The 15873-nt window shown below is 39.1% G+C and overlaps 2 protein-coding genes across 8 annotated transcripts in view; both read left to right on the forward strand.

Moving 5' to 3' along the window:
• The window catches only part of LOC148879920 (mediator of RNA polymerase II transcription subunit 12-like), a 28983-nt gene that overhangs the window by 10122 nt on the left and 2988 nt on the right, over positions 1-15873 (forward strand). For 5 of the 7 annotated variants that reach the window (XM_088961674.1, XM_088961673.1, XM_088961677.1 and 2 more), the window contains exons 9-12: positions 3931-4080; positions 4174-4506; positions 4678-7079; positions 8055-10658. In XM_088961674.1, the coding sequence (XP_088817800.1) occupies positions 3931-4080; positions 4174-4506; positions 4678-7079; positions 8055-10658 (5489 nt within the window). Of the gene's footprint in view, positions 1-3930; positions 4081-4173; positions 4533-4677; positions 7080-8054; positions 10659-13662; positions 13818-15873 lie in introns of those variants that run through there. The other 2 variants (XM_088961678.1, XM_088961679.1) reach the window with 2 other exon arrangements.
• On the forward strand, positions 2117-3112 carry LOC148879921 (bZIP transcription factor 27-like; the record flags this gene model as incomplete). The annotated part of the gene is made up of 1 exon (XM_088964188.1): positions 2117-3112. A coding segment is annotated over one exon (858 nt), but the record flags the coding sequence as incomplete, so codon positions are not given.

Consider the following 15873-nt stretch of genomic DNA (forward strand, 5'->3'; position numbering starts at 1 on the left):
AGAATGCCTGTGTCATTGCCTGCATTTCATAGGCTATGATTAACTTGCCTTACAACTAAGAAAAGAAAGCTTATTCTATTTGTCCCTTACACTACCTTCATTTTGTAATGAAATCATATTTTGCAATATCACAGATTTTGGATCATTACAGGATATCTCTTCTTTAACTACCTCTGGGAATTGATTCAGTTATGCATCCTTAGGTGCTTTTGTATCTACTTTATAGTCTTCATGTAACATTCATTTGTACTTGCAAGTTGCCAGTAAAATTTGTGCTGTAACTGTTATGTTCCTTGTTATGGTAAATCATGTCCTGTATATATTATATTGATAAAAAAAAGAAACATCCCGTCCTGTATACTTTGAGGGGTATTATATGCCTATGCTCATATTGCATTTTCATACATAACTTTCTCTAAACCTCTGCCCAGTTACCAATGAAAAACATGTGTTGTAGGGTGCTGTTTTTTTTTTTTCTTTACAGGATGCTGACCTATTCTTTAACTAACTCTCTAGGATTGTACTAACTTTACAGTCTGCATGTGTCGCACATTGGTACTTGCAAGTAATGTTTCTGCTCTCACCTCTTTTAGTTCTCTGAACTTCTCCTTTACAAGTTGGGTTGGAGAAAATTAGCTTTATTGGATTGTTATTCTCCTCAGTCTTTTCTCCCCCTTCCTTTTTTTAGAAGAATCAGACCAGTGAAGAGTTTAGAATGAGATAAGCTAAGTAGATCCTGTACAAGAAATCTATATGGCTGGGAAAGCAAGCTCAAAAAACAAATGGAAACTGCTCGGCAATAGATACAAAGAAAATCAACAGAAAACAAATAATCAAAAGAAAAATGCTGGACTATCCAACAAAAATAATTGTGGTTGAAACGCTTCTAAGGATCTCATTCTCTTGATCTGCTTAGTCCTTAAACACCATGCTATTCCTCTTCTTCCAATCTCTCCAACAGATGGCAGCAGGGGTCTTCCTTCTTCCCTCTTCTACTGAGCCTCTTAACCTTCCATCCTTGGAGCAGCTTTATCAGAGACTGTGGGCAAGCCCAACTAAAATTAATAATCTTCAAATAAAAAGCCCAGAGAGTTTCCTGGTGGGCTGACACAATTAATAAACAGGCGATTGGCAGACTCCACAACCTGGTTACAAAAGATACAGCCCACATCCAATAAGGTCTTGCCTGTTTTGCACATATTTCTCCTTGGTAGGACATCTGTGATTTACCAAGCTCAATAGTCCAGAATAGGAAAGCCATCTTAGAAGGCACCTCATACGCCCAAATCATCTTGTGAAGGAATTTATGTTACATTCCAACACAATGACCTTGCACAAGACTTAGGCCCTGTTTGATGATTAAGTACTTGTTAAAAAACATACTTGTTTCACAAGTACTTCTTAGAAGTACTTATTTTAGCAACCACTTGAGGCTGTTTGGTAACCCACTTTTTAAATCACTTCTTATATTTTTAAGCACTTATTGGGGTGAGAATGTTTGGTAAGCTACTTTCCCCATAGGTGCTTATATTGACACAAATGGCAATTTTAACCCTCACTTCACTCATTTTCAACATCATTATTTGCATAAAAAATAATTCAAACAATGTCAAAAAATATACAAAAATGAAGAAAAAACAGGGGAGTTTCAAGTTAAAAAAAATCCAAGAAGAATGATACATTTCTTCATCAGAAACCGCTCATATTTGTCACTAATTTATCCACTTTTTTGATTTTTTCTGGGGTATCTTCTTTCCCTGTTCCTCAGTTTCAATTGAAGTTTTCCGAGCTTCAATTCCAGTTTCTCTTTCTGGGTACCAGTATTTCATCCCCTTTTTTTCATCTGCTTTCGATAATAGAATAGTTTTTCCTCTTCTTTGGATTTCTGGGTGTATCATTTTCATCTCTGTATCAAAAAACTAATTGAATCTCGATAATCTGATACATCTTCTCCTATTCTTCCTCTTCCTTTGCAAAAATATCTGCTTTGAATTGGAGCTCGATTAATTTTACGTTTTAATTACCTGGAGTTCGACAATACCATTTTACACAGGCACAGTAAAAAAAAAAAAGAAAAGTCGCTAGTAACAGTCACATACACAGGCACAGTCTATAACTCTTTCCATTTTACAATTGCAATTTCACTGATCCATCATCATCTATATATGCTCTATATAAATACAATCACCTTCCACTCTTTTCCTTTACCATTACTCATTCAATCACTCTTTTTTCATCTCTCTCCTTTCTTCCTTCCGCCATCACCGTCACCAGGCAGTCATCATCGTCAGGTGGCGAAGACACCAGAAATCTCAATGGTAAATACAGCAATAGAGTCTCTTCTTTGTCCACAAAATCGTCATCTTTGTCTTCATCTCTCTCCCCCTTTTCACCTTCAACCCACCTCCCAACCCCTACGAGGAGAATGAGAACCATGGAAGAAGTATGGAAAGACATCAACCTCACTTCTCTCAATGACCACCCTGCAGCTGCAGCTGCCACCGGCACCAGAGAATCAACCCATCCCAAAGTCTCCGACATTGATACTACTAACTTCCGTGGTATGATTTTTCAAGACTTCCTTGCTCGGCCCTTCAACACTACTAATCCACCAACAAGCGTTGTCTCCGTTAATCCCACAACTTCTTCTGATGTCACTGCCTTTGCTTCTCCACTACCACGGCACCCTACCGTCTTAAGTTTGAATTCGGGCCCAGAATTTCATTATCTTGATAACACTGATTCGTTGAGGCCACACTCGCAATTATATGGCTCTGGCAATGCAGCTGCTACACCCTTGTTTCCTCCTTCCTTCAACGCTCCTATTGACTCTTTCGGTTCTTCTTCGACCTTTTCTCCGTTTTTCCAAAAAAGGGTTCTGGACATTGATGAAAATTCCGGAGATCGACGGCATAAGCGCATGCTCAAGAATCGAGAATCTGCTGCTCGGTCTAAGCCAGAAAGCAGGGATTGATTTTTTCAATCTTCTCCGCTCAATCTACTTTATTATTTTTCTCAAGGTAAGAGACGATCAACAGTAGCTTCAATCTGAAACCCAGATCTCCCAACCTGCAACGGTGGGCTTAAAAAATAGAGAAAATGGCGCATAAACAATGTCAAAAAAATACTCTCATGTGGGGTTATTTTGGGCATTAAAAGAAAATAATAGGGACTGGTTTGTCCCATTTTTTTGGAGTACTTCTTCAAGAAGTACTTAAAAAAAAGCCAACTTGAAGTCACTTTTTCAAAGAAGTACTTTCCCACTTTTTCACCAAACATCCATAAGTACTTGAAAACCACTCAATGTGTGGTCCTATGTGTTAAAAGTACTTATTTTAAGTGTTCCACTACCTTAACATTGAAGACTTCATTGCTCTCACTTCCATATCTACCTGTCATAGCTCTCAAGAATGGAGGGTGATTCTATATTGTTAATAGCAGCACTTCCGCCTCCATAAACTACTCCCAGATGATTAACCACAGGCCATCCTAGGTATTGACTTTATGCTTGTTATTACATGTGCATTCAGAAATCCATATTTTTACTGTCTTCGAAATTTCTTTAGTTGCAACTTGGAAGCTTACATTGTGAAATGCTTTTAGTGTTTGTGCTCTGATGACATTTACATTTCCCATATGCTCCCCGTGGTGCCCTTGTCTACATCGTTTTTCTTTTCAGCTGCAGTCCATTTTTCATGTATGGGTTCTTTATTTGAGCAGATTTTCCTATCAATCATTAATATGAGTGTGCGTGCCTATAATATTTCCATTGGTCCTTTGATTTGAATAACATTCTAGAGCAGAACGTTTATTTTCCCTTGCTTTGTGGTTAGTGTCTTCAATCACCTAATGTTCCATCTATTTACCTTTCTGTTTTGCTGAAGTGTTTTCTAATGTTAAATTGCTGAATAATCACTGTTCTTTGTGCAGGGTCTATCCCAACAACATAAACGCTTGCGTGCTTTGGCTGACCATGTCCCTCATGGTTTTAGGAGGAAAGCTCTTTTTGAAGTCCTTATCAGGCATAATGTTCCATTATTGAGAGCAACTTGGTTTATCAAAGTAACGTACCTAAATCAGGTAAAAAATGATCTAAAACTTGGCTTTCTCTGACTTAAACACGCATTTGCTTTTAATATGTTAGATTTGCTTATCAAGGTTGTTGCTGTTCAGGTCCGACCTGTTTCTGCAAACGTTTCTTCTGGTGCAACAGATAAAACACAATTAAATCGCAGTGATCTCTGGACAAAGGACATAATTGAATACTTGCAGTACCTACTGGATGAATACATCTCTAAGGATGGCTCTCTTGGCAGGGATCAATCTCCGCAAATGCTTTTGGCTGGGTCTGTTCACAAGGGTGATTCAACACCCACCCTTACAGATGACGAGGAACCTTCCTTGCATTTTAAATGGTGGTATATGGTGCGCATCTTGCAATGGCATCATGCAGAAGGGTTGGTTCTTCCTTCTCACATTATTGAGTGGGTTCTCAGTCAACTGCAGGTTATTCATCTTTCTATCTTGCCTGGGTAAAATAGAACCATTTCTTTTGAATTTTGTGACCTGTAACTCTTATCTTTTGTTTAGGAATAATTTGACTAGTAGCTCTTAGTCAGTTCATTAATGACAATTTAATAATTGGGCTTTAATATTCATATTTATGTTGACTTTCAGGACAAAGAATCACTTGAAACTTTACAGTTACTGTTGCCTATTATATATGCCATGATAGAAACAATTGTACTATCACAGACATACGTCCGTAATCTTGTGGAAGTAGCTGTTCGTTCCATACAAGAATCTTCTAGTGGTGGTTCTGATCTAGTAGATAATTCTCGGAGGGCCTATACTGCCTCTGCTGTAATTGAGATGCTCCGGTACTTGATAGTTGCTGTACCTGATACTTTTGTTGCCTTGGAATGCTTTCCATTGCCACCATCTGTAATATCGGGTGTGACAAATGGGAGATCTTTCTTCTCAAAGGCATCTGAGGATTCAGAGAAGACTCATTATGGTCCAGGAGAACTTATTACCATGTATGGTGACAGAAGGCAAGATGCTCATAATCAGTTCTTGTCCTTTGACTATCTTGTTTCATCTATTCAGAAACGTGCTGATAGTCTTGGGAAGGCGGTTAGTCCTGGTCTTCAAGGCCATGGTGTGGCTAAAGCTGTACAGGCCTTGGATAAAGCCTTAACTCTGGGAGATCTGAGAGGTGCTTACAATTTTCTCTTTGAGAATCTCTGTGATGGAAGCATTGAAGAAGTTTGGATTGCAGAAGTCAGCCCATGCCTATATTCATCCTTGAAGTGGATGGGGATGGTTGGCTTTTCATTTATCTGCTCTCTGTTTTTCCTTTTTGAGTGGGCAACGTGTGATTTTAGAGATTGTCGGACTTCGTTGCCTCATGACCTGAAGTTCACGGGCAGAAAAGATTTTTCTCAGGTGTACATTGCAGTTCTGCTTTTGAAGATGAAGATGGAAGATATGCGTAATTCAATTCAGAGCAAGAATGGAAGTACATTGGGAGCCAGTATCTTTTCAGGTGGGACAACTGGAGAAAATGTATTTGTATCCAAAAATAAATTGAAGAGTTTGGGTGGAAGAATAGATTCATCGGACATTTTTCAAAGCCCAGGGCCTGTGCATGATATTATAGTTTGTTGGATAGATCAACATGATGTGGGCAAAGGTGAAGGTTTCAAACGCCTTCAGCTTCTCATCATTGAACTTATTCGTTCTGGCATTTTTTATCCTCCAGCCTATGTGAGGCAGCTCATAGTCAGTGGCATTATGGACAGGAGTGGGACTCTGGTGGATTTGGATAGACGAAAGAGACACTATCATGTTTTGAAGCAGCTGCCTGGGGCTTACATGCTTGATTCTTTGGAAGAGGCTCAGATTGCTGATGTTCCAGTTCTAGAGGAGGCCCTGCATATTTATGCCAATGAACGTCGGCTTCTGCTTCTTGGACTTCTTGGTGATCATACAAGCCACTCCAAAAATGGGAATGATGTAAGTTTCTGTTCCCAAAAACAAAAAGATAATCCAAGTTCTGGACGAAATGCAGCTTCTCCTTCCCTCGAACACTTGAAAAACCTTCGCTCAGCATCCAATCCGTTGTCTGGCAGAGATGCAAAAATGAAGGTCCAAGTTTCAGAAGTGAAGGCTGCCATTTCAATGTTATTGCATCTTCCAAGCTCTTATTCTGCAGCCTCAGATACACGATCTGATGAATCTCAATGGAGCTGCAAGAGGTCCATTGGGCCAATTAGTAACAAATTGGATGTTACAGAAGGAACACCTGGGTGTGAAGAATGCAGGAGGTCAAAGAAGCAGAAATTAAGTGAGGACAGGAGCTCATATACGCATGGGTTTTTACAGAATCCATCAGATGATGAGGATAGCTGGTGGGTGAGGAAGGGTCCCAAATCCATGGAGTCATTTAAAGTTGATCCACCTCTTAAGTCAACCAAACATGCATCTAGAGGTCGGCAAAAAATTGTGCGCAAAACCCAAAGCCTGGCTCAACTGGCAGCTGCTAGGATTGAGGGTAGCCAAGGGGCATCAACTAGTCATGTATGTGATAATAAAATAAGCTGTCCTCATCATAGAACTGGTACAGAAGGAGATGTTTCTAAGCCATCAGATGGCATGAGAACTGCACATCTTGGTGATGTTGTTTCAATTGGTAAAGCTTTGAAACAGCTACGGTTGCTTGAGAAAAGGGCTATCACAGTGTGGTTGATTACTTATGTTAGGCAGCTTATTGAAGGGTTTGAAAAGTCTATTCCCAAGGTTGGCCAGTGTACTGGGCCTTTGCCTTCTTCCATTGATGACAAGAATTCTGTACGGTGGAAGCTCACTGAAGATGAGTTATCTGCTATATTATATTTGATGGATATTTCATTTGACCTAGTTTCAGCTGTGAAATTCCTGCTGTGGTTATTACCAAAGATTCCATCTACTACAAATTCTAATATTCACAGTGGGAGAAGCATTTTGATGCTACCAAAGAACACAGAATGCTATTCATGTGAAGTGGGGGAAGCATTTCTGTTGTCATCCATTAGGAGGTACACTTGCAAAAGATGCTTGCTTTAATACTTTATAATTAAGCAGTTGTATTTTATAATGTAGGGTTGGTTGATTTTCTGCCTCTCTCTCTCTCTTCCTAGCCTTTTCTTCCTATATATTGCATGGTTATCCTCCCATTATGGCCTTAATATGTATCTTTTGTCTATTGCTACCACGATTCTGTGAAGAACAAAATCTTCTTCATAATGTTAAGGTATTTAATGGTATTCTTTTGACTTGATACATAATCTTTACTCACATTGAATTTGCTCGAGGACAGTTGATCTTTTGGTTTTGATTTGCTTTTCGGGACATTTATGTTTTAACACCTAATTTTTTATCCTTGTGCATTTGGGAGTGGGGGGTTTCAAAATGAAGATGGTAATGTAGACTTCTCCTGTTACATTGTATTTTTTTTTTGAAGATATGAATGAAAGGGCCCTAAAAGACAGTGGGAGGCTGAACAATGTAGATTAAAGTAGTGAGGAAAAACCTGGGGAACCTCACCAATCAAAAGGAAAAAAAACCTTGGGACTCAAAATTTAACAGATATTATTGTTGACAGTGAAATGGAAAAGGCTAGTCAAGTAAAGAGATGACACCCTACAAAAACAAAACCCTCCCCCCAGATCTGGCAAGATGATCTGCCATTGGATTCAACTATTTTGTAATCCACCTTATCTGTACTGTTCTACTTGTTGTTTTCTCTCATCTCATTTTGGTAATGAGCCTATTTTCGTGGACCATTCTTACACTTTGATCCCATCTGATAAGCAAAACCATCACCGCTTGTTGCATTATGGCCTGAAGAATAATTATGTCCAGTCTAAAAAAGATTAAACCGGTTCTATCTGTTAATATTCGTATTGCACTGTTCCATTTTTGGATATTTCTTATATGTAAATTGATATGTAGGTTCATACTTGTATGCTACTAGGAATCAATTTCCTTCTTTTTTCACTTCTTTTCCTCAGGTATGAGAACATAATTGTAGCAGCAGATCTTCTTCATGAAACCCTTTCTGCTACAATGCTTCGAGCTGCCACAGTCATGACCACTAATGGAAGGGCTTCTGGTTCAGCAGCTTTTGTTTATGCTCGAAACTTGTTAAAGAAATATTGCAATGTGCCTAGTGTGGCAAAATGGGAGAAAAATTTCAGGGCAACATCTGATCAGAGACTCCTTGCAGAACTTGAATCTGGACGAGCACTGGATGGTGAGTTTGGTTTTCCACTTGCAGTTCCAGCTGGGGTGGAAGATCTTGATGATTACTTCCGTCAGAAGATAAGTGGCAGGTTGTCTAGGCCAACCCCGGGCATGAAGGAGATAGTGCAAAAGCACATTGACGAAGCCATGCACTATTTCTATAGCAAAGAAAGAAAACTATTTACAGCAGGTGCTCTTAAAGGTCCATCCTTGGAAAAATGTGATGATGGATATCAGATGGCTCAACAAATGGTTTTGGGACTAATGGAATGCATTAGGCAGAACAATAATGCACCCCAAGAAGTGGATCCCTTTGTAGTGGCCTCTGCTGTTTCTGCTATTGTTGGTAATGTAGTTTCTGCTCTAGTGAAAATGCCAGATTTCACTGCAAGTAGTAATTACCCAAATTTCCCATCCCCTATAAATTCATTGAATTGTGCTCGGCGCATTGTACATATTCACATTGCCTGCCTCTGCTTACTTAAGGAAGCCCTTGGGGAGCGCCAGAGCCGTGTATTTGAGATAGCACTTGCAACAGAAGCTTCTTCGGCTGTTGCCACAGCCCTTGCTCCAGGAAAAGGCTCTCGTAGTCAGTTTCAACTATCACCTGAAGCCCATGATTCAAACTCAAGTCTGTCAAATGAGATGCTGAATACTGCAAAAGTATTTCTTGGGAGGGCCACAAAAGCTGCAGCAGCTGTATCTTCACTAGTGGTTGGTGCTATTGTTCATGGAGCTGCTAGCCTGGAGCGGATGATATCTGTCTTAAGATTAAAGGAAGGATTGGACATTATCCAATTTGTGAGGAGTGCAAGAACCAGTTCTAATGGGATTTCTCGTTCAATTGGTGCTTTGAAGGTGGACAATTTGGTTGAAGTATATTTGCACTGGTTTAGGCTGCTTGTGGGGAATTGTAGAATGGTTTCAGATGGACTAGTTGTGGAACTTCTTGGTGAACCATATATCTTAGCTCTTTCAAGGATGCAGAGAATGCTTCCTCTTAGTTTGGTTTTGCCTCCTGCCTATTCAATCTTTGCTTTGGTGATATGGAGGCCGTACATTCTCAATAGTAATATTGTAATTCGTGAAGATGTTCAATTGCATCAGTCATTGGCATCGACCATAAATGATGTCATAAGGCACCAGCCATTTCGGGATGTTTGCTTACGGGATACTCATGCTTTTTATGACATCCTAGCTTCAGATGTTGGTGACTCTGAGTTTGCGGCCATGCTAGAAATGCATGGCACAGACAAGCATATGAAAACCATGGCATTTGTTCCTCTCCGTGCTAGACTTTTCCTTAATGCAATCCTTGATTGTAAAATGCCACACTCTATGAGTTCACACGATGATGGAACTAGGGTCTCTGGGCATGGTGAGTTGAAAGTGCAACGTGCAGAAAGTGAGACAAAACTTCAGGATCAGCTTTTGCATGTATTGGATACCCTTCAACCGGCAAAGTTTCATTGGCAATGGGTAGAACTCAGGTTTCTCTTGAATGAACAAGCTCTCATTGAAAAAATTGATACACATAATATGTCATTGGCAGAGGCTATTCGTTCTCTTTCACCTAGTGCTGACAATTCTGTTCTTTCTGAGAATGAGAGCAATTTCAATGAAATCATCCTCACAAGATTACTGGTCAGACCTGATGCTTCTCCCCTTTATTCAGAGGTGGTACATTTGCTTGGGAAATCATTAGAGGAATCACTGCTCTTACAGACTAAATGGTTCTTGGGTGGCAATGATGTCCTTTTTGGACGTAAGTCCATCAGACAACGCCTCATTAATATTGCTCAAATAAGAGGTCTTTCAACTAAAATTCAATTTTGGAAGCCATGGGGATGGCCACATTCAGCTGCTGATCTTGCAGTGATCAGAGGAGAGAAAAAGAAGTTTGAAGTGGCCTCTCTTGAAGAAGGAGAGGTTGTGGAAGAAGGTGTAGATTTTAAAAGGTCAGGAAGGTTAACTTCTCAAACTTTTGATTCTGAAGGCTTCAACTGCGGTCAGCAGTATGCGACTGAGAGATCTCTTGTAGAGTTGGTTCTTCCTTGCATAGATAGGAGTTCCAGTGAATCCCGCAATGCATTTGCAAGTGATCTAATTAAGCAAATGAATGGTATTGAGCAGCAAATAAATGCAGTTACCCGTGGAACAGGTAAGCAAGCTGGAGCAGTTCCTTCTGGGATTGAAGGTGGTACAAACAAAGGTAGCAGTCGGAAGGGAATAAGGGGTGGCAGTCCTGGCCTGGGTCGGCGATCCACAGGACCAACTGATTCTGCACTTCCCTCATCTGCAGCATTGCGAGCTTCTATGTGGTTGCGGTTGAAGTTACTCCTGAGGTTGTTTCCTCTAATTTATGCGGATAGGTAATTACATCCTTTTAAATCTCTCTAATGCAATACTCCTGAGTTTCTAATACAATACATTCATAAAAAGGAATACATTTTCAATAAAAAACCACAAAAATCTACCAGCACTTACATCTTGTTTGATCATATCTACTAAACATGGGGTCCTCACCTATTCTGAATTCAAGCTATTAGCACTTCATTTTAGGGTTCTACCAACATATGCTTCCAATCACTTGGGATCCTAGATAACTGAACACAATTCCCAATGTCTTTATTTTCCCTTTTGCATTTGCATCTTTCAGTGGTGATGGTTATGTGTGTTTTCTAATGATTGTTAATTTACAGTAGGATATGAATATTTCTTTTGAACCAACCTCTTTCTCAGTATTCTGACGAGGAACTTATAAATTTGTAAACTTTGTATTTTCCATTCTTGTTTTAAGGGGATAATCAACAATAGGTGCTGTTGGTCCCTTTTCCCATTCAATGGGATAAGGTTTATTAATGTATCTTTTCGATCCTATTGCTGATAAAAAAATGAACCCATAGTTTCTTTGTTAGTCTGTGGTATGCAGTGCTAGAAAAACTGACCTGAAACTGAACTGTTGTTTCCTCTAGGTGGCAGGTCAGTGGTTCAACCGTCCTGGTTGAATGGTCAAAATGTTTATAGTGCGTGTGTCTGTATGTCATCCTAGCTATTAGATTAGGGTATTAGGTTAGGTTATGAGGATGATTGTACATATGTATATCATTAGAGATGAGAGAGTGAGAAAAGGAGCTGAGAAAAAGAAAGAAAATAGAAGTGGAGGAAGAAGAATAAAAGAAAGGGGAGGTCACCGACTGACCAGTTATCATCTCTGCCGCCTTAGGTCATTGGTCCAGTCCAGTTGATGGTAGTCTCTCTCTCTCTCATCTTCTGTTATCTCTGTATCATTATTGTTATTGTTATTAATTTGATCAGTGGAAGGAAATTCCATTAATATAGACAGAATTACAGAAATTACAGATTACGAGTAGCCTCGGCTTGACCCCATTATAATTAACATGTCACCTATCAGAGTGATTTTTCATTCTTACAACTGAGCCCCAAAACATCGATCCCTATTTACCCCTTGTCTAGCTAGCTGGTCTGCAAATCCATTTGCTGCTCTTGGAGTCCACTGAATTGATAATCGTATGTTCTTGGATCGGCTTTTAATCTTTTTTATGTCATTTCTGAATAGCCAGGGTATTCATTCATTTTGCTTCAGCCAACTGATAATCACTTTGGAATCACCTTCCACAACCAGCTTTCTCACCTCCATCTCCTTAGCTTCTTGTATCCCATAAACCACTGCTTTCAGTTCAGCTGTAGTGGAATTTTCCATTCTGATGGAGCCTGAAAACAATCCCATCACAACTCCTCTGCCATTTCTTATCACCCCTCCAATTCCCGTTCTTCCTGGGTTACCAAAACTACTGCCATCAAAGTTTAATTTTAGAAAACCTAGCTTAGGGGGTTCCCACTCCTTCAAAATCTTCTTTTTTGCCGATGAAGAGGAAGCAACTGTCCTCCAATTCCTGATTATATCATCCACTGTAAAATCTGAAAATAAATTCAGAGTTTTCACCCAAGAAGTCACCTTCATTATGATACTTTCTATCAGTTCTTCCTTGCTTCTTTTCTTTTCTTCAAATATTCTCAGATTTCTTTCTTCTCAGAGCACCGATAGAACTGCTGCCCTTGTGGACCGCCATAGTGCTCTCCCTCTTTGCATTGCCCATCATTATTTCTATCATTTTCTCTTTCCCCTTTCTCTCTTTTGGTGTGAAGAAACTTGTTTTTATTTTTATTTTTATTTTTATTTTTGTTTTCCTTCTTTTTTTATATATTGTGAAAACTAAATGATTGTCCGACTGGTTGGACCCTTTGATTGGTAGCTTGAAGCCTTTGACAGACTGGTTGGATGAACCATCACTTGTAGACCAGGCCAGATGGTTTGGTGGTTCTACTGTATGGGTCAGCAATTCTTGTACAAATGAATGTTTTTTTAATGGGTTTGGGGTAAAACGGATCTGGCTTTTTCTCTGGTAACAGGTTGAACGGTTTCACTGTCCAGGTCAACGGTGGTTTGAAAACATTTGGTGGTATGCACACTTAAAAAAGGGTTATTTACTTAAATTTAAATATACCCTGTGGCTTCCAAAATTATTTATATGTAGCTTGTTAAAAAAATCTAACGTTAAGATTAACAGAAAAGTAAAGGACAAAAATGCTCTTAATGCAGTCTCTCTCTCTCCCTCTCTCCCTCCCCCCATTCTTAGGTTCATATCCCCCTCTCCCTTCTCCCTCTTTTCTCTCAACCCCATTTGTAGTAGCTTTGTATCCCTTGTTTCTGTCTTCAGTTTCAGATCATCATACCCAAAATCTAGAATGAGATGTAAATGGAGTTAGTGTCAAGAACACCAAGTTTTTCCTCGGACCTCTATTTTTGCCTCAATTTCTAGGAACTACAGTTGATGGGATGAACTGAAACTCAATTTCTATAGGAATTATTCTATTGCCCTGAAAAGCTCAAAACCCTCCCAGAAAACATATTGGCATCCACGGTGCTAGAAAATATCTGCTCATTCTGCCTGTTGCCAATAGTTTGAGCAGCAAAAACAAAATTGGGAAAGAAAACCAAGAAGCCTGAGAAAGGCAAAGAGAGAACAGAGAGAAAAACAGTGAAAGCAGAGGAAAAGAGAGCTCGAAGAGAGTCCAAAAAGCTTTCCCTGGAAGATGACATTGATGCTGTTCTAGACGTACATCTGAGGAGATTAAAAAAAAAAGAACCATAATTGCAAACTCCTATTTTTTAGTCTTTAGATTGGTTGCTTAATTTGCATTAAGTTCATAAAATTGGAGCTTAGTTTCATTTTCATTCTTTCCCCTTGAATGGAATTTTTTTGATAATAACCCATATGGAGTTCTTAAATCGTTCTATGGCTTTGGTTTCCAATTTGCTTGAGCTTGAAATTTAAAATTTCATCTATTCAGGCACCAGCCCCTCACTCAAAATGCTCTGTAAGGACCTTATCAGCATTATGTTATAATTGGCTTCAAGGGTTCTCCTTTCCTCCCCTCACTCCTCACTTATTTACTCACCTGCTGGAAGCATTATTTTGTGGTTGTACTCCAACCCTCTAGCTGAATATCAATCCCTTGAAAGAGTTGGAATAGATCTTACGGAAGTGAACTCTACGAAGGTAATAAGGTTAGAACGATTATTTAACTAGTAAAGGCCATTATTCTTTTGGCATTGATGTGAAGCAACTTGGTATTTTCCCATGTACTGCTTTGTCTTTGTCATAATGGTTCTGTATCTGGGGTTTGGGTCTCATGGTTTTGAAGGAGATGAATAATATAGAGGGGTAAAACTTTGATCACAAAAAAGAATTAATGGGCATGTGAAACAGCCTTAAACGTTGCATTGACAGAAGGCTTATTTGTGTTATGTGGGACCGTCTTACAAGGTGTAGTTTTGGGAACAACAGGGTATATTTAAGTAATGAACCCTTAAAAAAATTAGATATGAAGCAAAATATGGTACAAGAAATGAGGGATGGGATCCAGGAGAAGCAAATCAGTCATATGGCTGTTTGGTTTGGAAACAAATTGAAAAAAGTTACAGTTCTTTTAGCAAGGAAATCAATTTTGAAGTGGGAAGAGGATCCAGAGTCAAATTCTGGCTGGACTGTTGGTGTGGAAACAATAAGTTAAAGGATGGCTTCCCAGAATTATTTGCAGTTGCTGCAGATAAGGAGGCAAAAGTGGCTGATTGCTCCAGATTCAAAATGGGGTGCATGTTTGAAATCCACAGTTCAGAAGAGCATTGAATGGTTGGGAGATTGATCCATTTGGAAGGATTCCACAGAGGCTGTATTGCATGCAAATTGACCTTAATGCAGAAGACAGAAGGGTGTGGTCAGCAGATTGCAAGGGCCAGTTGTTGGTAAAATCTTTCTATGACAAACTGATTCAAGAAGATCTGGAGTTCCCTATGCATGTAATATGGTGCAATAATGTTCCTCTGAAAGTGGCTTTCTTTGTTTTGGTTGCCTACCTGAACAAGATTCATACAAGAGACAACTTGATTAGGAGGGGAATGATGATTGGGTAAACTAGGTGTGTGTTATGTAACAGGGTAGAAGAATCAGGTGAGCGCCTATTAGTGCATTGTAGTTTTGCCTACAACATTTGGGTGAGGATCTTTAGTATTTTTGCCTTCAGATGTTGCTGCCCAGCATCAGTGGATGCTTTTGTGAAAGGGTGGTGGATAGTGGATACAGGGTTTAAGAAAGGGAAAATTTTGTGGTACTTCATTCCAGGTGCAGTATTCTGGTCAATATGGCAAGAAAGAAACTCAAGGATATTTCAGAACAAAGGCTGTCAAGTGTTGAGAGGATGAAGTGTGTCAGAAAATTGTGGGATTGGTCATCAGCACAGTTAACCGTTGACAGTTCTTTCTTTAGTTTTCTTTTTGACTTCGGAAATTTGTTTGTAATATTGAATGGGATGGTGGTCTGAATGAAATTTGTACTTCCCCATTGTACAGCCGCTGGTTGTACATGGTTTTGTTTTAATGAATCGATACTTTACCTCTTCTCCAAATAAAAAGAAGATATGAATGTATAATATTATCATATTACATGGGATATCCATAACCATATCCAGTCCCTCCCATGAACCCAGATTGTCAGGACCAACAATGGGTAATGGCCTTTACCCATGACTAATAGCCTTGTCCATTATTTTAGGCAATAGAAAGTTGTATCCACATTCCCTGTATCCATGTCTTTGTCTGTATCTGTATCTGGTCATCATAGATCCAAACAAGTTGGCATTAGCTGTTTGTGCCCATTGTGGTGTGGTTTTAGGAAACCATTACTATTAATATTGCATAGAGACATCACCAATCTAAAATGAGATTATGCTGCTTATTGAAAATCTTTACTAGACTGTTATAAGAGTAAAAAAAGAGTAAAAAGTTTTGAATTTTTATGAATAATATTAGGGTAGAAATGTTTTTAGTTGTAAAAAGCAATTATTGTTTTAATATTAATTTCAGTTTGTCAAATAACATATATTACATCTTAAGAATCATTAAATAAAGGGACAAGGTCTACTACTGTGAATGACATTACTTATTTGATTTTTAATTCTGATATTTTGCACATGCATACGTTTACTGTGATTGAAATGTGTTAA

Source organism: Nelumbo lutea, chromosome 1, assembly GCF_056320005.1.
Source record: "Nelumbo lutea isolate HS-2025 chromosome 1, American lotus-T2T, whole genome shotgun sequence".
NCBI lineage: Eukaryota > Viridiplantae > Streptophyta > Magnoliopsida > Proteales > Nelumbonaceae > Nelumbo > Nelumbo lutea.